This window comes from Pelodiscus sinensis, chromosome 2 (assembly GCF_052426305.1).
Source record: "Pelodiscus sinensis isolate ZL-2025 chromosome 2, ASM5242630v1, whole genome shotgun sequence".
NCBI classification, from domain to species: domain Eukaryota; kingdom Metazoa; phylum Chordata; order Testudines; family Trionychidae; genus Pelodiscus; species Pelodiscus sinensis.
This window is the reverse complement of record NC_143053.1, coordinates 20,480,674-20,508,134: the sequence shown is the minus strand read 5'-3', so window position 1 is coordinate 20,508,134 and position 27,461 is coordinate 20,480,674. Positions and strand designations below refer to the sequence as shown.

Here is a 27,461-nt window from a genome sequence, read left to right as displayed (position 1 = left end):
ACTCGCCACTGCTTGGCTCCGAGCGGGGAAGTGTGTATCCTAGGCAGCGGCGCCTGGTAGCATCCTCAGCCCGGGAGAGGACCCGGGCCCAGCCCAGACGGGGGAGCGGCAGCCTGGGAGAGGGGCTAGGCGGGAAGGGGCAGGTGCGGAGAAGGGCGCGAGGAGCCGTCAGCCGGCGAGGGGCAGGTGCTAAGAAGAGCCGGGCGCCCCATGCCTTGGAGCAGCTTCCTTGGGTCAGAGGCTGCTGGGTGTGAGAACGGAGCCCAGCCCGAGGATTTCTGAAGAGGCGCCCATATGGATTATTAGTTCATCTCTGGGTTTAGGGGAGGAGCCCGTGGACTGCCTGGGATTTAATAAGATTTTGGAGTGGATAAGGAGGGTCTCCTCGTAGTCTAAATCCATAGGGAGTTTGCAGCTAGCGACAAGCTACATTTCAGGCCACGTGTACTGCTGCTGGAGAAGAGAGGCTGTGACCCCCACCCTCCCAAAAAGAGATCTAGGCACAAAAAAACAAACAAAACACCTATCCTGGCAATTTGACCCTCTTCAACATCAGTCGGCAGTAGCTCAGGCCAAAGATGGAGGCTGTTTTTAGAATTTAAATAATTTGACCTGCTGTAAAACTGATTTTTTAAAAGAGAAGATTCATATTGAATTCCCACTATTTTTGGCGTATCCTTGTCTCTGGGCTGCCATGCTCCAATAAAGCTGCAGTTGCTACCTTTGCAGGGCTTTGTGAGAGATTTTTGCTTCTCCTTTGCCACCTATGTATTCCTGAGAGAATATTTGTATTTTTATAATTTTTATACTTTGTACAAAATCCCTTTTTCGGATCACTTTAATCACACTACAGGTGTTACAGGGAGCCACCAGCGAGAGTTACTTACCCTTATCATAATGTGGACTTTTCTGGGCATCGCTTCCTTCATCTACGTGTATAAGAAATGTGGAGACTTGATGATTTATTTCAACAAAGAGGTGCTGCTTACCATGTTGATGTTTTTCTCTCTTGGTTTGCTGCTGTCCTATCGGTATCGTTCAGGGTGGTTAAAACAACAGCAGCAGCAGGGGCAGCTGAAACAGTCCCACTTTGGGATGCTCTGTAGTGTTCTCTCAGCTTTACCACTCGTCGGGTTTTTCTGGGCCAAATCCACCCCTGGATCTTCACAAGCAGAACAAGCCAAATCCAGAAAGGTAGGTTCAGTTCAAACCTGGGCTGAGAAATGGAATGGAAACCTTTCTCTGTTTTTACACTAGAACTCCTTTGTCAGTGTGAGAGGAAATGTGTTAATTAACAGTTGGAGGGGATTTATCTTTGTAGTCCTAGGGATTTATTGTGGTTTTTTTTTAGCTTTGGTTGACAGACTCGTAAATAGAGCCTGCTTAATCAAGATGCTAGGTTTTTCAGTATCAAATGAAGTTTAAATGTAAACCTTGGAAGAAAGCTTTCTTATTATTTGCAGTTTCTGTGAATAGTTTTGAGTATTTTCCCCCCATAGGAAACAAATCTTAAATTCTTCAGTGGGGTAGTCGAGTTAGTCTGTAACAGGAAAAACTTAAAAAAACAGCAAATAGTCTGGTAGCACTTTAAAGACTAAAAAAACATGTAAATGGTATCATGAACTTTTCTGGGACAACCCACTTCTGCAGGTGACCAGAGAGAATCTTTGTTGGAACCAACAAATTTTAAATTGTTAGTGTTATGACATACACCAGCTTTCAGCATCTTTGCATTTGAAAGGAAAACATTTATCAAGATCATTGGCAGACCTAGAAAAAAAAATCTGAAGATACTTCTGATGAAATCCAAAAAATTCTGTCGATAATGGCAATGGACATCTTCAAAGGCTTTTAGAACAGTGGGTAGGTTCTCTGAACCAGACTGTCAACTTGTCTTTGTGTATCAATGGTATGATACTGGAAAGCTTCTGTTTGTGTCAGGAGCTCAATAGGAGCCCCATTAGAGTGCCAAGTAGGTGTACAGATTCAGTTCATCCTTGAATTACAATAGTTGGACTCCTCTTCCATATGTTCTTTGGAGCAGAACTGACTGGGATCCTCTGCATTAGGATCCTGGCTCCCTGGCTTTGTGCTGCAGTTTATTTATTTTATGTTTACTTCCTATGATTTATAATAATTTAAAGTAGCAATAAACATGTCATCATAACAGTCCAGTTTCCCTTGCAGGCAGTTGTACTGATATATAATCTAGCTTTTACTAAAGCAAGCATTGAAGAGCTAAGGTGCATGACAAAATTAGCTGGATTCCATTCTGCTTTGTACACCATTGAGAGTTGTCATTTAAATTCTGACTGTACAGGCTTCTTTTGTTGGGAGTGATGTAAAAAGCAGAAAATACTTAAGATTTTGAAAACTGCAGATACAAACTACAGCTCTGGCATTCAAAAAATATTACACAGGTTTGCCAACGGAGTTATTGAGGGCAAATAATAAGTCTGCTATAACATTTCTTGTCATTTTTGTGCAAGGTGAGGTATAATTGATAACTGTCAGGGAGGATGAGAACCTGTTAGGTTTTTTTCATACACTATAGAAATTGAGTAACATATATAATCAATTAAGGTTTCAATTGTAAGCAATATAACAGCATACATGTAAAGTTGCCCTAACACTTTTCATGATAAAATTCTGTTTTCGGTTGTTTATAACTTTTTGCCAAATTATAACTGCTTAGGCTGAAACTTTCCATTTTGGCTGTGTGCCTTGGGGTGGATTTGGGAGAGGAGGTTATAGGGTAGATCTCAACAAACAAGATTCAGCTATTCTCAGAATAAGGTTGCACAGAAATGCATTTTGACCATGTTATACGAAATTAATTCAACTTTTGAGAAGCATGAATGCTTCTATACTTTGCAGCAGTGACTCAAAATTTGGCAGGGAGGTTGCCATGCTGTCAAGAACCTGTTTTTTGCAGTCCCTGTAAAAATGCTCCCAAATCTGACCAGATTTATTATTGGCCTCAGAAAAATCTGTGCCTTCAGACCAGTGCTACAATCCTATCAACCACTCCTGCAAACCCTTTCTACTGAGCTTTGTACCTTCTACCGTGAACATGGCACTTCTCACTGGCTGTGTCTACACTGCAGAGTTTTTGTGCAAAAACAGCTGTTTTTGAGTCAAAACTCTTGGCGTGTCCGCACCTCAAGCATGCTTTTGCGCAAGAAAACGTACAGTGAATCGACAGAATAGAGGGGTATTTGCAATATAGGTATTCCTCTTTTTGCTGAGGAATATCTTCTTTTTGCTCAAGAGCTCTTGTGCAAAAAGGTGTGGATGGATGGGAAACGGGTTTTTTTTGTGTGCAAAAACAGCCTATCGAAAGAAGCACAGGTGCCCTGGTGGCCATTCTGTTAATGGCAATCAGAGCTTTCTTGTGAGAGAGCATCCATGCAGTCTGGACGCTCTCTTGCGCAAAAGTGCCTCGCTTTTCCTATGCTCTTTTGCAGTGTGGATGCGCTCTTGCGCTAGAAGCCCGCAGTGTACACGTAGTCACTGTTGAACTCCAGTGGGACTACTCCAGTGGGACTATTCACGTTGTTAGGCTCAATAATAGTGGTTTTCAGGATGGGGGGGGGGTGATATTCAGACCTAGACCTAGAAAAAACTGACTAATTTTAAAACCAAAGTATAATTTGCATATTATATTGTCTGTTATTACTTGTAAAATAAAGAGTAAAAATGCTAACTATGTCATTTGCATTTTTGTTGGCCTTAATTTCTAATAGGGTAAAAGACAGGTAAACTCAAATGCAACTGTGACAGAGACTGCTTCAAATACATCATCAGCTCCTCAGTATGATCCAGAAATTATCATTGTGGGTTCAGGTGTGCTGGGTTCTGCTTTGGCTGCAGTGCTGTCAAGGGATGGAAGAAAGGTGACAGTAGTTGAGAGGGATCTGAAGGAACCTGACAGGATAGTTGGAGAATTGTTACAACCTGGGGGATATAATGCTCTTAAAGACCTGGGTCTTGAAGGTGAGTAAATCTTAAAGTCAGATTTTTTTTGCAAAGGTATTTACTTGAAAAGAACAAAACCCTCTTGTATCAGTGAAAAGTGTGCTTACAAAGAACATTAAGAAATATAATGTATTTTGGACATGTTTGGATTAAAGCTGACTGTTCATGTTTCCTTTTCACTATTTTGAAAATGTTTCCTTCTGTGTTGCATGTGTGTGATTGTATGCTAAAAATATACAATATTCTTCATGTAGAGATTCATTTTTATTCATTTTTAAAGATTAATGCATATCATGTATTCTTTGTTCTTTCACTAATATATTGGAATTTGTTTTCCAGATTCAGTGGAAGGTCTTGATGCTCACGTAGTAAATGGTTATGTAATTCATGATCTAGAGAGCAAGTCAGAAGTTGAAATACCTTATCCAAACTCTGCAGATGGTCTGGTGCAGAGTGGAAGAGCATTTCATCATGGACGTTTCATCATGGGTCTCCGAAAGACAGCCATGGCAGAATCCAAGTAAGATAGTTGGTTTAAAATTTTAATCAACATAGTATAACAATTTTAGGTTCTGTTCCTGCATCAGTATCCAATTGCACAGTTCCCTGCTTCTCTGAGATGGTCCATTTACTTTAGTGGAACTCTGCAAGGGTGTAGTAATCTTCACTAGGCAGTCTTGTTGAAGGAGCTAAGTTTTAATTTTGGGTTGTTTTTTTTTTGCTTCAGTTTGCATATAGATTATTTCTGTGGATGTTTATAAGGGATATATTAATTACACGATAATCAACTAAAAGAGCATCTACACAAGCAACAGTACATAATTTGGTCTTGGAAATACAGATTTTAAACATTGGACAGACAAAATATTGAACCACATCAAGGAGTAGCCCAAGTCTCAGGGATTAAGCCTTCACTTGCATCTCTCATAGTCATTTATATCTCTGCAAAGTGGTTATAAAACATTATCATTGGTCAGTAATGTGCCATCTATATATGTAATACTTGCACTGCATGCCCCAGAATATAAAAATGTGGTCTAACTGGCAGTCTGTGGGGCAGATCTTGCCCTGTGCATTGATTCTGTCTGCCCCTTCAACAATCATGGAAGATACTATTTTATAAAATAAAATGGTGTTCTCCAGACAGAGAGACCTTATATGCACCATAGGTGTGAGGTCATTCTGCCTGGTGGGATGCTATTTTGAACATCTCTGAAAAGGCATTTAAATTTAGAATTGGATTGTTGCATGCTATATTGAAAATGTTATTGCACGCCACTGCCTTTGGTGTGAATGTGGAATTCTAAGTTGGTGGCGTTTTATAGTTGGTCTGTATATGTATAAATGGCTACACAAAGATGATTCAGTGGGGGGAACAGGCCTTTAATGCTGCATAATGCATACTTTAATAAACTGTGCTGATCTGAACTATTTGCCAAAACGAGCCATGCTCTGTCAGTGAATAATGCACAGAATTACTTGGATTGATCAGAGAAGTAAGTGGTAGAGCTGACTCATTTCATGCTCAGGGATTGTACATATGTAGAGTTAGTCAGGAATAGCTACTGTACTTTAAATTCATCCCTCACCTTAATCTTCATTAACTTTCAAGTGTAGATAGACCCCAAGCATATTGATCTTCCTGATGATTTGATTTGATTTGATTTGAAAAGAAGCTTGCCTCAGCAAGAATGAGGATTATCATGAGTCTCTTTTCTTTACTTCTCCACTTTTTTCAGTAATATGTATAAGTAAATTGCTGGAAAAGAGTGATGAACACTTCTAGTAGGTTTGGTATTCTAGAGACTAAGGGTATGTCTAGACTACATGCCTCTGGCAACAGAGGCATGTAGATTAGGCTACCGGACATAGTAAAATGAAGCAGCGATTTAAATAATCGCCAGGAGGCATACCTGGGTTGTCGACAAATACCTTTGATGTCGGCAGGGGAGCGTCCAGACTATCGCGCTGAGCCAACAAACAGCTGATCAGCTGTTTGTTGGCTCAGCGCGGCAGCCATGTAAATTTAAATGAAGCAGCGATTATTTAAATCGCCGCTTCATTTTACTATGTCCAGTAGCCTAATCTACATGCCTCTGGCGACAGAGGCATGTAGTCTAGACGTACCCTTGAAGGCAGCCTTTTCTTCCCTAAAAACATTTGTAACAACCTCTCTATATGCCTTTGTTAAGGGGGTGTCGAGAAACCTAAACGTTAAACCAAAGGAAGATCTTACTGCTTTATTATGCAACATACCACAAAAACTATATATTTAAAAAAATAAGTACACGAGAATAGTATTCATCTTTGTTCTTTAATGAAAACTTGTTTGTTTCCATTACATCTATTAGATTGGATTAATTATTTTGAAATAGTTTTTAAAATGTCAACCTTTCAATACTGTTAAGGTTGGTGTTGATCTGCTGCATTTGTGATAATTATGTATGTCGTAGCTGCCGCGGCCTAATTTGGATTTCAGTGGGGTGTAGGCAACCAACTCTCCTTAAAATCTTTGAAAATCCTGTCACATCTACCTTACACAATTTTAAGAAGAAATTTGGGAAGGTTACAGTTTATAACTTGAGTCCATTTTCCCCTTGCTTTAATCATTTTCGATGTCCCAGTTCTCCATGTACCTGGGTAGGGCAAGTGACTCATTATCATAATTAATCATAGTTGGGCAATTTCAAATATTTGTAATTTTGAACACCATGGAGTCTTACTTTTTCTCTCAGAATTCTTAAATGTGAGTTATAGGGAGTGAGAGTTTAGAGTTACTACACACGAATATATTTTTTAACATATAATAAGCAATATAATTTTATTTTCAGACAAAAGTAAAATTACATGCAGGATAAAGAGGAAATCCATTATCAGTATTGTTACTGTTTGTTTAATTCTAACAATGTGCTTAGTGTTACACTAGCATCAAAGATAGACACTCCCTACCCTGAGCCTATACTTGAATCTGTGCAGATTGATCTTTACATGTATGTGAAACCCAGTGACAGTTCAGTTGTTGCCTATTCATTTGAGGAGCTCCTTTTACTGGCATATGGACATATTTTAGTATGTTTATGAACAACAGATGAGACCAAAGTCAAGTTAACATGTACAGTAAAACTCCAGTTGTCCGGCATCCAGTGGTCTGGAACTCCTGATAGTTCGGCACTACCTGGAACCCGGAAGTGCTCCAAGCAGCCGGACAGTTGGAGATGCTCTTCCCCGGGCTTCCCTGAGTCAGCCGCTGGTCAGTTTCAGCAGCGGCTGACTTGGGGACACCCGGGGCAGAGCAGCTGGGGTGCTGGGTTGGTCCCGTAGCACCGCCCCTCGGCAGCACCCCAGCTGCACTGCCCCAGGTGTCCCCAAGTCAGCCGCTCCTGAAACTGACCAGTGGCTGACTGGGGAAAGCCCGGGGCAGAGCAGCTGGGGTGCTGCTGGGTTGGTCCCACATCCCCTCCACCCCAGACCCCTCATAGCCCCCCCTTCCAATAGTCCGGCATATTTGATAATCCGGTACCCACTGGGTCCTAAAGGTGCCGGATTATCGGAAGTTTACTGTATTAATTTTGGTAATGCATACTGCTATTTGCCACACCTTTAATTTGATGATTAAACTAAAAGTATATTTGCAGTTTAATATTGTTAAAGAAAATAGTTTTGAAAATCTGTTCCTAGGAAATAAACTTTTAATTTAGTAATTCTATTAAGAGATGAAAATTTTTAAAAAGCCACTCAACCTCTGGGTGTCTGAATAAAAATTCTTCCGCTGTACCCATTGTAGTGATGATAGTCATGCTTCCTTCCCCATCTCTTTTTTGTAGGACCACAAAATGGGATGATGGATGGAATTGCTCATCCCCTTCCTTATTTTGTCCACCAGTTTGGCCTAATTTTTGGTTCTATATGCCTTCTTTTTGCCACACAGGATCTTAACACAGTTCTTGGGTGGTGTCATTTATTTAAATCAATAAACAGTTTTTCTGTCTTCTCCTTGTACTTTTCCTTTAACCCATTATATAAAATTGTTTTTGTGACAATTCATGAACCTTCAATCATTGTTCATTAGTTAGGGCTAACCAGTAAAGTAGTCCTGCTAAGCTTACCCAATTATTCCAACAGTTTAAAAAAAATACAAGCCCTAGCTGACTAGCCTACTCCTATGTTTGAAACCCCCCTAATCAGGGGTGGCCCAAGGCAGGCTGCCGGCAACTGGTGCCCTACGTGGAATGCGTGATTGGCGCCCCCGCTTCCACAGCCCTCATTGGCATGACGTCATCATTGGGTGCCCCGTTTAACGCAGCGCCCTAGGCGACAGCCAAGTAGGTCTATACGCATGGGCTACCACTGCCCCTAATGTAGATACAACTATACCAATGTTTTGAAAGCTGCTAACAGGCCACTCCAGTTTGTTAACTTAATTCGGCTCACCACAACCAATGGGAGCTGCAAGGCTCCATGACAGCAGAGCCGTTAGGTAAATAAATTGGAGTGGCCCGTTATCAGCTTTCTCAAAGTTGGCCCCGGCTCACTTTGAGAAACACTGAGCTATACCAACAGAACAGTGTTCCTGTTAGCTAACATCATTCATAGAAGTGTTGTGGCTACATTTTCAATAGAACTTTTTATGGCAGATACACCATGTACACCAGAGGGTTTTGCCTGCATAGCTATACAGGCCAAGCCTCTGTAGTGTAAATCAGGGGGCAGACCCTTTTCTTTCTGAGCCCCCAATATGGTATAAAAATTCCACAGCCTGCCTCTGTCACAACTGATTTGTACATATAAAAAACAGGAATGGCGTTAGAGAGTAGCAAGCAGGGAATTTGCCTGGGACTTCATACCACATGGGCTCCTGCAAAACTACATTGGTCAGGCTTCAACTTCAGTCTTGAGTGGCAGAGCTCAGGACTTAGGCTTCAATTAGAAATGTTAAATTTAGATTAATTGGCTGATCAAATAGTTGATGCAACTTTAGGGGTGGAGGGAATCGATTCATCATTCACATCCCTAGCTTCAGTCTCACGTAGCAAGGCTTTGCCCTGAGCCCCAGTGTGTCTAATGCTGGCCCTGCTTCATGTCTCCCCTTGAAACCTGCTTGTGGTCTCCAGGGGTCCTTGGACCTCAGCTTGAGAGTCATTGGTGTAAACAAGCCCACAGGCCCCAGTTTTGTAAAGGCTTCCGTGTGTATTTTAAATATAGACAATTAAGTCAGTGGGACCTAATCACGGTGTATAAAGTTAAGCCCATGTGGATGTCTTTGCAGTAGGATAAGAGCCATAGTATTCTGTGATATTTGGTCTTGCCCATAGATTTCAAAATAATAGGAACCATTTAATACTGCATCTGAAATGGCAGGACAATTTTGTTTGTATAAATGAATGCTTTTTAGATGCAGTAATGGGATCGTTGACAGCTTGCAATGTCATAAGTCAGTTTGAAACTTTGGCTCTAAATATCCTTTAATTTTTTCTTGTACTTTTAAAAGTTCTGGTTTATTTCAGCACAAAATTCATTGAAGGGACTGTGTTACAACTGCTTGAGGAAGATGACTGTGTAGTGGGTGTTCAATACAAGGATAAAGAAACTGGGGATATTAAGGTGAGACAGCAAATTTCACTGTTCTTTGTGATTAACTATAGTATAGTCACAGATAGAAGAAGAAGAAGAAGAAGAAGAAGATTTGGTTATTTAAGAATATTAAAAATGTGCATCAGGCATTAGAAAAATACAAGGAGACTTTGTGGTCTCATGAATAGAGAGCTGGACTGGATCAGAGAAACATGGTTTCAGTTTCTGGCTCTGCCACTGGCCTGTTGGATCATCTTAGGCAAGTCACTTCACTGTCTGTGCCTCTAGTTGCCCATCTGTAAAGTGGAAATAAATGGTGATTAGTTAAGCATTTTTATCTGTCACTGAAAAGTGCTATATATAGGCTAGATATTTTTATTGTTTAAACAAGGAAGCAGTGACTTCCACATATGGTAGTATAGGATAATATAGTAAATTACATTTAGAAATGTGTACAGTTTCTTTAGTTGAAAAAATCCCTGCTGTTTTGGACTTTTTCTAGTGTTGAATATTATTGTTCTTCAAATACAAACCATTTAACATTATTGCACTTTCAGTTTCAGAAAATCATTGATTTTATTTTTAGACTGCTTGGGGTGGTTTGTTGATATTAAATATTGTGGTATCCTAAAGCACATAGGAGATTATACATAATTCATTTTGATAGCTTACCAGTGATTTGATCATTTTATCCCAGAATTAAATAAAAGTATTGGTGGTGTGTTATCTAGAAACTAGCCAATTAGCAAACTAGCCAATTAGCCCGTCATAAAATGGGATTTTCAGGTCTCTTCTCCACATCCTATCACTTTCTATCTCAGTCCTCTCTCCTGAGCCTCCTGTCTCTCGCTCTGTCTCTCTCTCTCCCTTCCTCCTACTGCCTCCCCCCTTCTCTCTCTCAGCTCTCCTCCATCTCCTGCCTCTCTCTGTCTCTCTTTCTCTTCTCCTCCTCCTGCCTCTCACTCTCTCTTTTTCTTCTCCTCCTCTTGCGTGGGGAGCGCAGAGCCCAAACGGCTGTTTGTGCTGTTTGCTCCAATACTGCAGCCCAGCTGAGCGGCTGCCTATAGCTCCAGCTGCCCACCTCCACCATTTTCCTTCACCCCAGCACTGATCCTGCAGCCTCCAAGTTGTCCTCCACCTCCCTCTCATTCCCCCGCCCTCCGCCTGGCCAGGGTCTGTTCGTGGCCAGGGGGTGGGGCCTGGAGCCGCTGTCACGCCGCACGTCACTGCCCCGCCCCCTTTGCCTACTGCCGTGGCGCTCGGCTGACTTCTGCGCCACTCAGCTGGGCCATCACGTGGGAGCGCGGACCCCAAATGGCCGCTTGCTCCTGTGCAACGGCGCAACTGAGCGGCACAGAAATCAGCCGAGCAACCATGGCAGGAGGCAACAGCGCCGCCCAGAGGGAACAGCCAGCATTTCAGCATTAGAGAGTCTCAGACATTGTGCTACTATATATATGATTACATTTTTGTCTTATCTTTTGTTTGTTCCTTTAAAAGACAAAGAAATTGAGGAATCTGCAGAAATATTTTATTTATTATTTATTGGTGTGTTAATGTAGTAAAAGATGTTCCGTTTTTGTTTTCTTTACACCTAGAGAGGCAGTTCTGTGTTTTGTTTATAGATAGAGGTTTTCAGATTCTTCAATAAAAATACATTAGATGTTTTCCATTATAAGCTTCTCATCTTCTTAAACTGCTCGTTTATATCTTAATGGCTATAACTAGACTGCATCCCTCTGTCCACAGATGGATGCAAATCAAACACATCGAAATGACTAATGAAGCCAGGATTTAAATATCCTGCGCTTCATTAGCATAAACATGGCTGCCGCTTTTTTTCCAAATGGAGTTTTTTCAAAAAAAGGCAGTATAGACGCGGATCTGTTGAAAATAAACCCTTTTTTGATAGATCCCGTATTCCTCAAAAAATGGGATTTACAGGATCTGTCAAAAAAGGATTTATTTTTGACAGATCCACGTCTAGACTGCCATTTTCTTTGAAAAAACTCCTTTTAGAAAAAAAGCGGCGGCCATGTTTATGCTAAAGAAGTGTGGGATATTTAAATCCCGTCTTCATAGCAATTTCGATGTGCCTAATCTACATCTCTCTGTCGACAGAGAGGTGTAATCTAGACACACCCAAAGTTTTTACAGAGTTTGAACTCTTCCATATTTTCATTCCAAAGTGATTTATTATGGGATTTTTTCACTGTAAAATTGAGATAAATTAATTCATCTATTTATATCTGAATATAATATTTTATATATATATATATATATATATATATATATATATATATAGGGTTGACATATGATAGGGTTGACATATGATTAAAGAGATAATTTATCCATCTTTTTGAAATAAATATCACAGTTTTATGTTGCAGGAACTCCATGCACCTCTAACTGTTGTTGCTGATGGACTTTTCTCCAAGTTCAGGAAACATCTGGTGCCCAACAAAGCTACTGTCTCATCTCATTTTGTTGGCTGTATTTTGAAAGTAAGGACTTTGTATGTATAGTTAAGGAAAAAATGATTAAGAATTCTATTGTATATTTTTTTTCTCCATATCAAACATGCCTCTCAGTAACTTTAATGAGAGATGTGGACATGAAATGAGAATTTATCTTTATAGAAGACATTTAAAAAGACTATTCTTTATTATTTTTTGTTAATCAGAAAATACTGATAGCTAAATTTCTTGAATTATATTATTAAATGTTCCATTAGAAGAAGAACATGCATTTAAATATTTGAATGGGAGTTCCATTAACAACTTTTCATTTTGGCATTGGGAATTATTGAACTATGGTAAGAGTAGTGACTTAACCAAGTTTTTAATATGTTTTTACTCGCAAATTACTGGACTAGTCTGCATGCAAAGTTAGTGAATGGCAAACCAAATGTGAATCTCTAGCTCACTAGCTTGCTGCATATGGATTGTGCTACTGTGCACTAAAAGTTCCACACTGCACTTTGATGCACTCTCATTTCAAATGTATGGCAGAAATGTTAGTGCACAGTAGCATGGTATCTATAACCAGTTAATGTCTGGCATGCTAATGTGCTGTAGATTCACAGCTGGGGTTATCATATATTAACTTTCTGTGTGGATACACTGATGTGTACCCAGACTAAAACCCATTTTTTATCTGGGAATATTTAAGCTGTAAGGTCAAAACTATCACACTAAGTACAAATTCATACCTATTCAAATGTTCGAAGTTCTCAAAACATTACCCCTTAAAACATTTGTCATTGAAGTCAACGACAAATTTCTCATTGATTTCAGTGAAAGGAAGATTGGTCCTATAGTCTAGACTAGTACCCTTACGTCATTTGAAATAAACCCCTGATTTTTATTTAACAATATTTCAACTACTTAAAACATTTATACTGGTTATAACCCTGGTTCAGCAAGGTACATAAGAACATATTTAACACAATTAGTCCTATTGATTACTTGCCTGCTTAAAGTTAAATATGTGCTTAAGAACTTCACTGAATTGGTGCCTGCATGGAGTGGAAGGTGCAATTACTCCCATGGTCATTTCATCTCCTCATCTCTCTTATGTTCATTTAAACAAAATACTTAAATTGGCCACTTTACATATAAGAATTAATGAAGGATTTAATGAAAGATGTAGCTTACTCTACAAATTAAAATGTATTGTCATAAAACATTCAGGCTGCGTCTAGACTGGCATGATTTTATGCAAATACTTTTAACGGAAAAGTTTTTCCATTAAAAGTATTTGCACAAGAGAGCGTCTATACTGGCATGTGCCTTTGTGCAAAAGATTTGCTCTCTTGCACAAGAAAGATCCGATGGCCATTTTAGCCATTGGGCTTTCTTGCGCAAGAAATTAATTTGGCTTTCTACACTGGCCATCTTGCGCAAGATTACTTGCGCAAGAGGGCTTATCCCTGAGTGGGAGCATTGTAGTATTTGCGCAAGAACCACTGATTTTGTACAGTATAAAGTCAGTGTTCTTGTGCAAATACTCACGGCCAGTGTAGACAGGCGGCAAGATTTTGCACAAAAGCAACTGCTTTTGTGCAAAATCTTGCCAGTCTAGACGCACCCTCAAAGTGTACATGAAGCCAAATTATTGTTTTTGGAACCTGCTTTGCCCACATATAATCTTAATGTTAAATTAATACAACTTGTTTTAATACATTTAATACATAATGCTTTGCCCACATACAATCTTAATGTTAAATTAATATGACTTATTTTAATATGTTTAATACATAAAGGATGTCAGAAAATGATTATGCAAGAGAGCAATATTTGCCGTTTTACTAATACTTTTTCCTTTTTTTTTAAAGAACTCACCACAGTTTAAAGCCAATCATGCTGAACTTGTTTTAGCTAACCCTAGTCCAGTCCTTATATATCAGATTTCCTCAACTGAGACTCGAGTACTTGTTGATATTCGAGGTGAAATGCCAAAAAATATCAAAGAATATATGATTGAGAAAATTTATCCACAACTTCCTGGTAAGACATTGAAGATTTGTATTTATACTCTTCAGAATAATAATGTATTATTCATCAGGATGGGTGGGGGTTTGTTTTGATTTTGTGTTTTCAGTTTGTTGCTGAATTGTCCATTTTGAAAGTCAGACCTCTGATCAGTTGCAGTGTGTATTTCTAGACATTGTCAGGGAGCTCTCTGTGGAATCCAGAATTCTTCCATGGATGTGGAAGATGGCCATCTAACAACTGAGGGCCCTCCTGCAGCCACTTGGTAATTCACTCCCTGTTGGCTGAATGTCATTTGACTCTGGAAGTACCCAACTCATTTTAGTAGGACATAAGTGCATCATTGTATGGCACTCTTATGAGGGCAGGCCAACAACAGAAACTTTTGCCATCTGTTGGGCTGTGTGCATGTATGTGTGCTTTGGTCTTTTCCTCCCCAACATTTCTACACCAGCAAATGTCCTAGTATAAGATACAGTTACACTGGCATATAAGTGCATAAAACTACTCATATAGTTTATTTCAGTTATTCCAAAATAACGTAGAGTGCATCTACACAGCAAGCCCGTTATTTCAAAATATATTCGAAATAACAGGCTTCTTACTCCAACTTCTGTAAGCTTCCAATTCATGAGGAATAAGGGAAGTTGGGGAAAAAGTGCTCTATTTCGAAATAACTGCGCTATTCAATTAGCATAGTTCAAGTTGTGTAGCTTATTTCGAGTTTAGCCCTGCTCTGTAGACATGCCCTTAGAGAACTGCTATGAGCTATACTAATTTAAATCACATTTTGGGAGATACAAACTGCATCTATGGTAGAAGGATTTGCCATTACCAACTTCAAAGTGGAAAACTTTCCTAAGCTTCACTGTCATGTATGGAAATAGGGCAGGATGGAGATTCTGACTCCACTCCCAGAAAGGGGTCTCCTGTGGGACTGGAAGACCATCCTGAGACCAAGATGGGAATCTCTCTTATGGATTTAGATCAGGGGTGGGCAATAATTTTTGACCAGGGAGCACTTCAGAAATTTTGGAAGTGGCCTTGGGCTGCCCCAGAAGGGGCAGGGCCTCAGGCAGAAGGGGTGGAGCCAGGACACTTCCATGCTTCCCTCCACAGACCTTGATTGGTCTGAGGGTGGGGGAGCACGTGAAGTCTTTTCCCCCACCCTCCCTGAGAGAATCGCCAACTGTTCTGAACAGCTGACAGTCCACTGTAAGTGCCCGCGCCCCTAGCAGTGAGGAGACTTCACATGCTTCTTCCTCCTCCCCCCCGCCCCTAGGTCAGTCAGAGCCTGGGGGGGTGGGGTGAGCACACCAAGTGTGCCCCCACCCTGCAAGGGAGCGTTGCGCTTCGAGTCACCCGCCAGCTGAGCCCCTTGCAGGGTGGGAGGAGACTTCACGTGCTTTCCCCGTCAACCCAGGCTCTGATTGGCCTGTGGGTAGGGGACCGCAAAGTCTCTCACTCCCTGACCTCCACTAATTTTTAATGGGAATGTGGTAAGGTCATTTGAGAACAATAGCTAAATGTACAGTTTTAATGTGCTCATTCTAATTAAAATGCCACAATTATTATTTGTTCTTTTCAATTTTCCTTCCCTCTGCGAACAAAGTGCCTGATGCTACAAGCCTTATATGTGATAAGCTCCAATTTATGTTTAGTATATACAGATACTATGAGGTGCCAAGCGTCCTGTACTCCCAAATAAGTCAGCTGCAATTGAGGGCACTTAGAATCTCTCAGGATTAAGCCCTTGTAGAGTTTGTAGCATTTGAATCCTAATTTTATATTACTTATAGATACCATAATATCAAACATCAGTCTATTGGGTTTATATGTATATTGGCAATTCAGGGCTGCCTCTCTGCGAACTGATTGAGTAGTTTTGTGCAAATTATTTGTCTTGATTTTCATATATCTAATATAATTAAATAGAGTTTTGTTACTGCAGAGCACCTAAAGGAACCGTTTCTAACAGCAGTTCGAAATGATCGTTTGAGGACCATGCCAGCAAGTTTCCTACCTCCATCACCTGTTAATAAACAAGGTAGTGTAAGAACAAAAATATTTAATATGGGATTAATGATCATTTAACAGATTAGCAAACAGAAATATTTCTTATCAGTGCTATTTCCAGTCAAATTTGTTTTATCTTTTCTGAAAATAGTATTATAAAAAACACTGCTATATGTGTTGGCACCTATAAACAGTATATTGATAAGAACACTAAAATTAAGTTGTTGATTGGTCCCTTTTAAGCCCCTATTTTAAAACATGCATTTTTTTCATGCTTGTTATCTGTCAAAAGTGGCCTGTTTTTTAAAGGAAAGTATAAATAATTTTTATAACCCTTTTTGAGCTGTGTGGCTTGTTTTTTAAACATGTTTCCAAGCTGTAAGTTGTTCAGAAGCATTTTACACTGTGATTTTAAGTTATTGCATAAAATGTATGTAGTTTTCAAACTGCAGTGCTTTCTTAAGGCTTTGCAAATTCGATAGAGAAATAAGTTTTGATTTCTAAAAGAGGGAATACTTTGCAGGTGTTCTGTGCAATTATTTTTTTCTATTTTTTCCATCGAGGCGTTCTTCTTTTGGGAGATGCATATAATATGAGGCACCCTTTGACAGGTGGAGGAATGAGTGTTGTTTTGAATGATATTAAAATATGGAGAAACTTGCTTCAAGATATTCCAGATCTTTATGAGGATTCTGCTATTCTTCAGGTGAGACATTCTTTTGAAGTTAGAATTATAATTGCGCTCTTTTTTAGGGTTGCCAACATTATATTTTTAAAAAATAAGGGACTATTTCCTTAGCACATCTTTCCCACCCCTCCTTCTGGTATTAATTATTAATTATTATTAATAATAATAATAAATAAGCAGTATTTATCTACTTTCACAGTCGTAAGGTACTTCTTGCTGCTTTTATGCAGCACTCAGCAACTCCTGATCTTCATCCACAGCAGTGTTTCTCAAAGTGGTCCCTGAAACCACTTTGTAAAGGCTGCTAATTGGCTGCTCCGGTGTGTTTACTTACCGGTGTCACAGCCACAGAGCTTCCCAACTCCTATTGGCTCCGTTTTGCCATTTGCAGCCAAAGGGAAGCCACAGTGGCTGCAAGCAGTGAAACGGAGCCTATAGGAGCTGCGAGGCTCTGTGGTTGCAGCACCGGTAAGTAATCACACCAGAGCAGCCAGTTAGCAGCGTTCTCAAAGTGGTTTTACAGATCACTCTGAGAAACACTGTTCAACAGAGATGAAGAAATAAAGGAGGCAACAAAGGACTCTTGTCAGCCCTATTTCTGGGACATGTCTAGGCTTGTGATTATGCAGTTTATTTAATTTACATAGCATTTCTCTTAACTTGGGTAAACCAGTTGATAGAGCTTTTCTCACCTAGTTAAAGCTGATTTTAGATATTATTGTGAATCTTTAAACTGGCAGGGGTGATCAAAATGGGCTGAGTTGGGGCCATGCCTTCTTCCTTGTTTAGATTCAGAATTATGTAGGGCAGACACTTTCTCCCCCTATCCACTCTGGGGAATTAGGACCCAAGTGATGCATCAGTTCACTGCTCTTGCTTATTGCTACATGCCATTTGGGTAGGAGTGGAGAAGAAACTGCAGAGAGGAACCAGCCAGAGGCCAACAAGAGCATTTGTAGAAGCAGCCAAAGCAAGGACTTTCTGGACACTTAGGCCAGGTCTACATTGGAGCGGAAGGTCGACTTAAGATACGCAACTCCAGCTACGTTAATTGCGTAACTGGAGTCGACATATCTTAAATCACCTTCCAGACAGCAGGAAGTTGACAAGAACACACTCCCATCAACTTCCCTTATTTTTTGTGAGGATCGGGAGTACCAGAGCTCTTCACTAGACCCACTAAATTGAACCCAGGAAGATCAACTGTGGTAGCATTTGATCTTCCGCATAGCATAGACATGGCCTTAAAGAAGTTTCTAAATTTTTTACTGGACTTTTTCTGCCATGTGGAGATTGGTTGTTTGCTCCAACCCTTCCTCTTCCCCTCCCTCGGTCTCTTCACCTTAGCATCACTCTGTACCTGTCCCCCTCACACTCTTTTCCTTTGCCCCTCATCCTTTGTCCTTCAGCATCTCCTTTTCCTTCATTTTTTTTCCCCGTTTTTAATTTCGTACCTCCTAACCAAACCCAGTGCAAAACAATTTGGAGCTTGCCGCCATCACATGTTCACTCTGCTTATGTGTTATATCCCATTACTCCCTATGGCTTCTGTCTTGTCTATTTAGATTGCAAGCTCCTTGAGGCTGGGATTGTCTGTGTTTGTGCAGTGCCTCACACAATGGGGCCTCATTTTAGATTGGCACTGCTGCAGTAGACTTAATAATTTGTTTTCCAGCAATCTTTATTTTGGCTGTAGGGATGCCATTTCATACTGTGATCTAATCAGATCTCACAAACTAAAATGCTTGCCTACATGATGGGGTAATGAGTTCCACAGGAGTGAGCGAGCTCATAAAATAGAAAGGGAGGAGTCTGGTGGGAGGGAATTATACTGCAGAATGACCACGGAGGGGTGGGGGGCAGCAAGAGGCCAGAGATGGGGACCAGGACAGCCATACCCCATTGGGCCAGCAGGGGCAGGGATGGAAAAAAAGGACAGATAACTACAATATATTTCAGAGAGTTTTTGTGTGTGTTTGTGTGACATGCATATCTCTCCCAGCTGTGCCTGCTAGAGCTGAAGCAGCCATAGACTGGCGCTTCTCACCTGACCCCAAGCTGCTGTGCTAAGAGGTGGCTAGGGTTGTCCTCTTTCCTCTGGGCAGCCTGCACACTGAACCCCACATCTCCAGCCCAACCCCACAATAATGATTTAAATCAAGAAAAACAAAAATTATTTGAGTTGAGGACTTGAGCAATGCTAAGTAAATTATCTAGTAAAAATATAGAACAGGACTGGCTCAAACCGCCCATCCAGAAATGTGGGAAAACTTAGCACTCCCTGTGGGCACCTACAAAAGGCAATAGTTCTTCACTTGTAAGCAAGCAGTCTGTGTGTAACAAAAGAGAACTTTGATTAAAAGAGAAAGAGAATCAATAATTAGTTTGGGAAAACACAATGACATTCAAAAGCAGACAACTAAAACCAAACCTGACACTGCAGTGCATTGGGCACTGCCTTTTGCCTCAGTTTCCCATTTTGTGTTGGAAAATTCAACAAATGAACCTTCCTTTAACACATCCCTTCCCTATCTCTCTGCTGTCCCAAAGTCCCAGGGTTCAGAGATGGGTTCACAGAGATTCACCTCCCACTGCAGAAAGGGGAAGGCATCGTGCAATGCATGTGTGATTGCTGTTTGCCTCTGCTGCTTGGTGGTTGTTTGCAACTACTGCTTGTCTCTGCCACTGCTTTTAGACACTCGCTTCTGCTGCAATGCCATGTTCTGAAGTTCTGTGCTTAACTCAGAATGTAGTGATTTCACTAGTAATGATTTCAGTGTAATAAAGCTTCATTGCCCGTACAATCCTCTGCACTGTTTAATTTCAGCACTGTTCTTATACAGGCCCCGGGTTACGTACAAGATAGGGACTGTAGGTTTGTTCTTAAGTTGAATCTGTATGTAAGTCGGAACTGGCTCCAGATTCAGACGCTGCTGAAACTGACCAGCGCTGACTACAGGAAGCCGGAGGCAGAGTTGCTCGGGCTTCCTGGAATCAGCCGCTGATCAGTTTCAACAAGCTGAATCTGGACGCCAGTTCCGACTTACATACAGATTCAACTTAAGAACCCCAGGCGTCCCCAAGTCAGCTGCTGCTGAAACTGATCAGCGGCTGATTCCAGGAAGCCCGGGGCAGAGCAACTCTGCCTCGGGCTTCCTGTAGTCAGCGCTGGTCAGTTTCAGCAGCGGCTGACTTGGGGACGCCTGGGGCAGAGCAGCTTGGGTGCTGCTGGGTTGCTCCAGGAGCGCCGCTCCTCGGCGCTACTGGACCAACCCAGCAGCACCCAAGCTGCTCTGCCCCAGGCGTCCTGATTCAGCTGCTGCTGAAACTGACCAGCAGTGGCTGAATCAGGACGCCTGGGGCAGAGCAGCTGGGGTGCTGCCGGGTTGGTCCAGTAGCGCCCAGAGCTACTGGTCTGGGGAGACGTGGAGCAAAGCCGCGGAGCACGCGGGCAGCGGACAGCCCAGACGCGCCGCGGCTGTCCCACTGCCGACGTCCTCAGAGGCTTTGCTTCCCGTCTCCCTGGTCTGCTGGTCTCCAGCAGACCAGGGAGACGGGCAGCAAACCCCGTTAGTAACTGCGGATCCGACATAAGTCGGATCCGCGTAACTCGGGGACTGCCTGTACTAGATTCAAGTTGTAGCCTCTAGATTTGCTTCTTAGAGATTCGGATGTGGTAATCAACTGAAACAATGGCTCTCAATTGAGTCTGATCAGCTCTGCCTTTAAACACTGGACAGGTCAAATAGTGTCTAGAACTTGTTAAGCAGAATTCACACTACCAGATAGGAACACCTATCCCTACTCACACTCATCTTTATTGAGATGTGGCATCTCTATGCCCTGATTAGCAAGTGAAGTTCATTTTAGGGTGACCTCCTCAATCAGGGCAAGCTAAGTAAGCGTAGTTCTGCTGCCCTTTACTAATATAATACCAATAACAACATTTCATGACCCCTGCAGTGGAATATTGTAGTAAGATGAGGGCCTAAAACATAAACCCATGCAGCACAGACCTGGTCTGAGGCTTAGTTAACAATGGGCAAAACATGGCTAACATAAAGCAAAGGCTTGCCTCTTGCTCACAGAAGTTGGCATGAACAGGGCTGAGAATGCAAAACACTAATTGGTAAATAGGCCCACGTGTAGAACAATAATTGGTACTGGTCATAAGTTGAAATCAGATGGTACCACTAGCTCATTAAAAAAGACCTTGGTACCCACTTCTCACAGATACAGACCCTGGTTCAGGAAAGGGTCTAGAATGCTAGCATGATGGATAGAGATGATCTAATCAAACCAGGAGGTACAGGGTAATGGGTGGTATCTAAGTAGCATCAGAGGGTGGTAACCTGACAACGTCAGAGTGGCAACCTGATATGTCAGAAGTGAGGTGTGACTTGTTGTACCTGTATAAGGTGGTGTCTTGGGGAAACAGCCTTTGAATGACCATGGGGGCAGTGGGACTGCCCACTGATTGAGTCATTCCATTGTGGCAAATACATGTGCACAGTGGCTCAGAGTCTACTGACAACTATTACTGTACTTTGTTCCACGATAAACCTCACCTGGCACCTTCAATCCTTATCTGGTTTGTGGTCTTTGGGGGCTCTCTTGGGGTCTGCTGTGGAGATTAAGTGCAGACATCAACATGGCACTCATCACTGAGCACACATGCAAGCAGCCTTCTGGTTATCAATGGAGCCAGAGATCTGTGAGGACACCTCAGCAGTAATTCTTGACTGGCAGTCTCCCTGAAGAACTGCAAGTATTAGTGATTTGTAAGCTAAAACAGGTGACAGTTGATTATTTTGGCAAAGCTACTCCAACATGCTGCTCACCAAGGCAGAATAGGCATGTCTGTGTAAGCATGGTTTCTGAAGTCTTTTCCTCCTTATATCACTTTGGCTACGTCTACACTGGCCCCTTTTCCGGAAGGGGCATGTTAATTTCAGAGATCGTAATAGGGAAATCCGCGGGGGATTTAAATATCCCCCGCGGCATTTAAATAAAAATGTCCGCCGCTTTTTTCCGGCTTTTAAAAAAGCCGGAAAAGAGCGTCTACACTGGCCCCGATCCTCCGGAAAAAGCGCCCTTTTCCGGAGGATCTTATTCAAAGTAGGAATAAGATCCTCCGGAAAAGGGTGCTTTTTCCGGAGGATCGGGGCCAGTGTAGACGCTCTTTTCCGGCTTTTCTAAAAGCCGGAAAAAAGCGGCGGACATTTTTATTTAAATGCCGCCGGGGATATTTAAATCCCCCGCGGATTTCCCTATTACGATCTCTGAAATTAACATGCCCCTTCTGGAAAAGGGGCCAATGTAGACGAGCCCTTTATGTCTAAGGAGAGCTGATTCAGAACCTGCTTACAATAATGATGAATTTGCAGAGCACTTAAATTAATGTTTGACCATTAACTTATTACATGGGTGCTGTAAGAAGCAGTAGTTATTTCCAAGGTAGCATTCTTGCATCTCAATCAACATCCTGGTATGGCATTAGGAACTTTGTGTTATTGGGGAAGATGAAAAGCAAAATCATGATCACTTGAGGGTCATTAATGATCTTGCAGCTTTTTTATAAGGTTGTGGATATTACTTGTAATGACCAGGCCAAATTCCAGGTACAATAGTCATAGTGTATGAAATACTTAAAGTGTGTATTTGGATATGTAGGATATGTTGAAGATTCAGTAAAATAAATAAATAAATAAATAAATAAATGTAACCAGGTCACTGATGAGTGTACTTGAAGCACTCAGTTACAAAGCTGCTGCCTTCAAATTATGAGAGCTCTGCCATATTTTCCCCACCTAATTAACACTGAGTTAACAAGAATATTTTTCAGCAGTGACAGGTATTTCAGCACTTAAATCCCATTTATTTTTTTCAGAGTCTCTAGTTACCAACGTGCTTTGAAACTCTTACGCTACATCTCTAAATACACTCTTCAGTATCAATCGAATGTGATATTTTTCTTCATTTGTTCCTATATAGTTGCTATGCACAATAAATATTATTTTCAGTTCCAAAAAATTTACACAAATTTGGTCCAGAAAGAGTACTTTTAGAGGAAATAAAAAAGTGATGGTGGATTTAGTTCTACTGTTTTGAAGGAGTATACCATTTTAAGCTACACATTCCTCTATGAGTAATCCAAAGCCTATTGAAGTCAATGGAAAGATTTCGTTGATGTTAATACGGGACTATGTAGCACTTTAAAGACTTACAAGATGGTTTATTAGGTGATGAGCTTTCGTGGGCCAGACCCACTTCCTCAGATCAAATAGTGGAAGAAAATTGTCACAACCATATATACCAAAGGATACAATTAAAAAAAATGAACACAGGTTTGTCCACATATTCACTCTGCTGATACCATTATTGGACCTAACCAAGTGAGTTATAAGATCAAGAACACATATTCCTGCGTATCCAGAAATATAATTTATGCTATCATGTGCTGAAAGTGTCCGTCTGCTATATACATTGGATAAACGTCTCAGACACCTTGCCAAAGGATCAATGCCCACAAAACAGATATTAGACAGGATCACAAAGAAAAAACAGTTTCTTGCCATTTCAACCAGAAAGGACATTGTCTCAACAACTTAATTACCTGCATCCTGCTTCAAAAGCCTTTTAAGACTGCACTTGAAAGAGAATCCTCTGAACTGTTATTCATGCTTAAATTCGACACTTTACACCTAGGTCTGAATAAAGAATCTAATTATTTTACCCATTACAAAGATAGCTTCCCCAATTATCACCTCTAATATCATTAGCTCACAGACATTCCCCTTCTGGTCTGAAATTTGATTTGTCCTTTTCATATGTGTTCATTTTTTTAAATTGTATCCTTTGGTATATATGGTTGTGACAATTTTCTTCCACTATTTAATCCGAGGAAGTGGGTCTGGCCCACGAAAGCTCATCACCTAATAAACCATCTTGTTAGTCTTTAAAGTGCTACATAGTCCTGTATTTTGTTTCAGCTACACCAGACTAACACGGCTACATTTCTATCACTATTCTTCATTGATTTTAGTGATCTTTGAAATAGGTTTATAAGAAGGAAAATTTACATTAAAATAGTAGAATACTCAAAAATTTTAGTGTGGCAAGTGTAATCAGTGCTTAATTTGGAAAACCAATGTATAAAAGAAGAAAGAAAATAGGCGTTTATAAATATTTGAAGGGTATAAATACCCAAGATGGAGTGCAATTATTTAATGGAAGAGTAGAGTATAACTGGGAGGAATAGATGGATATCTGAAAAAAACTTGTGTATATTGTATCATGTAGTCTTCTAAGGAAACGGTGAAAGCTCCATTAGTTAGAACATCCTTCCTGTTTCTTCTTTATGTTTAAGAGCTACCGTATGGGCTAAGAGAGGGATTGACTTCATGATGTAATCAGTTTCTTCCTTAAAGTTACATGATTTTATTATTCTCCTGGGGCATGTCTACACTAAAAAATTATTTTGAAATAACTAAATTTAAGAACTCCTGAAATAACTATTTTGAAATAAGCTTATTCCCTGAAGAAAGCAGGCGTACGGATTTTGAAATAACCATCCTGTTATTTCGAAATAATGGCCTTGGTCGTGTGGATTTTCTTATTATTTTAGAAAAGGAGGGGTGTTATTTTGAAATAATTCCCTTGTGTAGATCAGGGCGTGACTATATCTGAATGGGAGAACATACGATCTAATTGGCTTTTAAACAATCTGATAGCAATATTATAGTTGAGACAGATTTTAATCTTTAAATAGAAGGAGTATACAAACTGTAGGAAGATAAGCAGCAGCACCAGTAGACTTTTGAAAGGGAAGTAATTCTTATACTCATTGAGAAGACTTTTAAATATTTTCCTGTACCCTGATGTAAAGATTATTTTTTTTAACCTTTACAGGCAAAAAAGACATTTTATTGGTCAAGAAAAAAGTCTCATTCTTTTGTAGTGAATGTTCTTGCTCAGGCCCTTTATGAATTGTTTGCTGCCAGAGATGGTAAGTACATTTAAGAGAATTTAATTGCAGTGAATTGCAACTTATGAAATAAGTATACTGTGGCTATGTCTGTACTGCCCCCTCTTGCGCAAAAAAATGCAAATGAGGTGAAGCATTGAATATCGCCACTCCTCATTTGCATAATTAATGAGGCTCAGGTTTTGTGCAAAATGCTTTTGCGCAGAAAAGAGCCGTCTACACATTTCCTTTTTGTGCAAAACCCCCCCTGTTGCGCAAGAGCCGTTCTGTATTTTTTTCAGGAAGAACGGCTCTTGCACAAGAGGGGTTTTTTGTGCAAAAATGGAGCTTTGTTAACTATGCAAATGAGGCATGGTGATATTCCACGTTTTGCCTCATTTGCATATTTTTTGTGCAAGAGGGGGCAGTATAGACATAGCCGCCATGTGTACTCATGGATGAGCATGTATTGCATTTATGATTTTCAGAAGACTTTATAAATATGTGTCAGTGTTAGACCATACCTCCAGACTGTGATTGCTGCTGGTGTCTGATATGAGCTAATATTTTGCTCATAATGTCTCAGCAAACAGCCCAAAGACATTCAGTACAAAGAATTCCATTTAAAAAAAATGAAGATATATTTAAATTCCTTTTTTAGATTCCTTGCATCAGCTACGGCAAGCATGTTTCCATTACTTCAAACTTGGGGGAGAGTGTGTCTCGGGTCCAGTTGGATTGCTTTCTGTGTAAGTTATATAAAATATTAATACACTATTGTACTGTATCAGGAACTAGCATTTGCCAAAGTTAATGGATTATGATCCATTAATGCAGACCTTGCTCACCCTGAGTGGTTGTTTGCAAGGGCAGAAGGATCCACACTTTAGGATTGGTCCATATTTTGTTTTGTGCCTTTCATATAAAGTGTGTCCCAAAATACTGAAGCGTTAGAAGATCACAGTAACACAGTTGCAGACAATAAGTAAGATATATGGACAGGAGTGTTGCAGTGAGTCAAAGAGGTTCAGGATGGCAGAAGATTTGATCATAACTGATACTGTTCATTCATCAAGAGCTGAGTTTGTATAAACATGTGGAAGAGGCTAGTTCTAGATGAATGGAGGTAGCAGGGATGGAAGCAGAGAGGGACAAGTTCTTTGAAGAAGGTTAGTATGAGTCTCTGAGTTTCGTTTTTTTTTAAAATGGGATAGTTTTGGACTGTATCCTGAAATGGATAAACAATGGACCATGCTTCTTTGAGCATGTGAGAAGATAGGCTGCTTCATTCCTCTTTCAGTGGAGTCATGAGAGCTGGGCCTTTGGAGGCTACCAATATGGGAGTTGAAATAATCTAGATGGAAATGAAAAGGGCAGGGCTGAGTTTGTAGCAGAATTGGAGTGGAGGCAATGATGCATTAGGGCAATTATTTAGCACATAGCAGCTCCAAGTTACACCAAATTCTTCCACTGTTGTAGACAGTAGGGCTGGGATTGTTTAGATCAATTGGATACAAGTAATGTGCTATAGAATTAATATGTAAGACTGAACATTCTATCACACTTCAAATTTCTCTATTAATGCGCTTTCTCTTCTGTCTGTACAGCTTATCTCCTAAACCAATGGTATTGATTGGCCACTTCTTTGCTGTTGCGCTGTATGCTGTTTATTTCTGCTTTAAATCTGAGTCCTGGATCACCAAGCCACGAGCGTTTTTCAGTAGTGGTGCTGTACTTTACCGGGCTTGCTCTGTAATATTTCCACTTATTTGCTCTGAAATGAAGTATATAGTGTATTAAATATTAGAGAAAAATGAATGGAGGAAGAATATGTGAAACTCACCGAGCCTTTAAAGTCTTCTGGACAAGAACTGTTCAATATTGTATTATGTTCACATCTGTTTAAAGGGAAACACTCAATTCAGGATTTTTGTGGGTATACGTACCTATGTAAATATTATGTTAATTTACGATGTACGTTTAAAAATTATTGAACTGTTTACAAGGACCATAATTAACTGTTGGTATATGGTAGAAAAGTGCCAGTTCTGGCAGAGGGCGGTTTCCTCACTTTATCCATTGCATAGAATGCACTATTACTGTTGATGATGTTAATAAAATGAAGAGTGAACAGTTTAAGTCATTTCCTGCTGCATCCTTTAATATTTCCATGGAATGTTTGTTTTCTTTATTTTTGTTTTCTTTATTACTGTGAAATATTGTAAGAAAATTCTTTCATTTACTTCATTAAAAGTCTTTGCCTCTATTTATTTCAGTTGCAATTAAAATAACAATCTACCTTAAAAGAAACTGTCAAGGGGTGTCAGGTTAAAAAAAAAATTACTATCTACTATCTAAACTTGATTAGTCACCAATGTCACCTTATATTAAATAGCTAATTTAAATATCATTCCTCTCAATGTTACCTTTAATAGTGTCCTTTCCTCCACGTGATTTTGTTTTGTACTCCCCTTTCTTTTGATTGTGTTATATAATATTGGATGGCTCTTCCATTTTGGCTTAGTCAAAAACCCTTGTATAAGCATCCCCAAGAGGATGGAAAGTAATGACTGGTCACGCTTTTTGTGTGTGTGTTTACAAATTATAAAAATCTGAGTGTTTTTAAAAAATGACATATTACGCAGCTGTATATAAACATAATTAACTTTTCTGTTAAAATATTTATGGGGAGACTTTTAATATTTTATTTGATAAATATTTATCAAATAACCTTTTTCCAGCAAGAACA

General features: G+C 40.2%; 1 protein-coding gene across 1 annotated transcript; it reads left to right on the top strand.

The window, feature by feature from the left end:
- Positions 1-26,978, top strand: SQLE (squalene epoxidase). Its single transcript, XM_006123571.5, has 11 exons — positions 1-1,194; positions 3,747-3,996; positions 4,318-4,498; positions 9,483-9,579; positions 11,940-12,053; positions 13,886-14,057; positions 15,994-16,089; positions 16,622-16,764; positions 24,658-24,754; positions 25,374-25,461; positions 26,320-26,978. The coding sequence occupies exons 1-11, from the start codon at positions 898-900 to the stop codon at positions 26,510-26,512; spliced, it is 1,728 nt and encodes a 575-aa protein (XP_006123633.2). The 5' UTR covers positions 1-897; the 3' UTR covers positions 26,513-26,978.
- The last annotated feature ends 483 nt before the right edge of the window (positions 26,979-27,461 follow it).

Bases quoted from the DNA above. Each gene is read 5' to 3' on its own strand.
- SQLE (XM_006123571.5), top strand. From the start codon at position 898: ATGTGGACTTTTCTGGGCATCGCTTCCTTCATCTACGTGTATAAGAAA. The intron at 4,499-9,482 runs GTAAGATAGTTG...GGTTTATTTCAG, and splicing joins ACAGCCATGGCAGAATCCAA to CACAAAATTCATTGAAGGGA. The intron at 16,765-24,657 runs GTGAGACATTCT...TAACCTTTACAG, and splicing joins AGGATTCTGCTATTCTTCAG to GCAAAAAAGACATTTTATTG.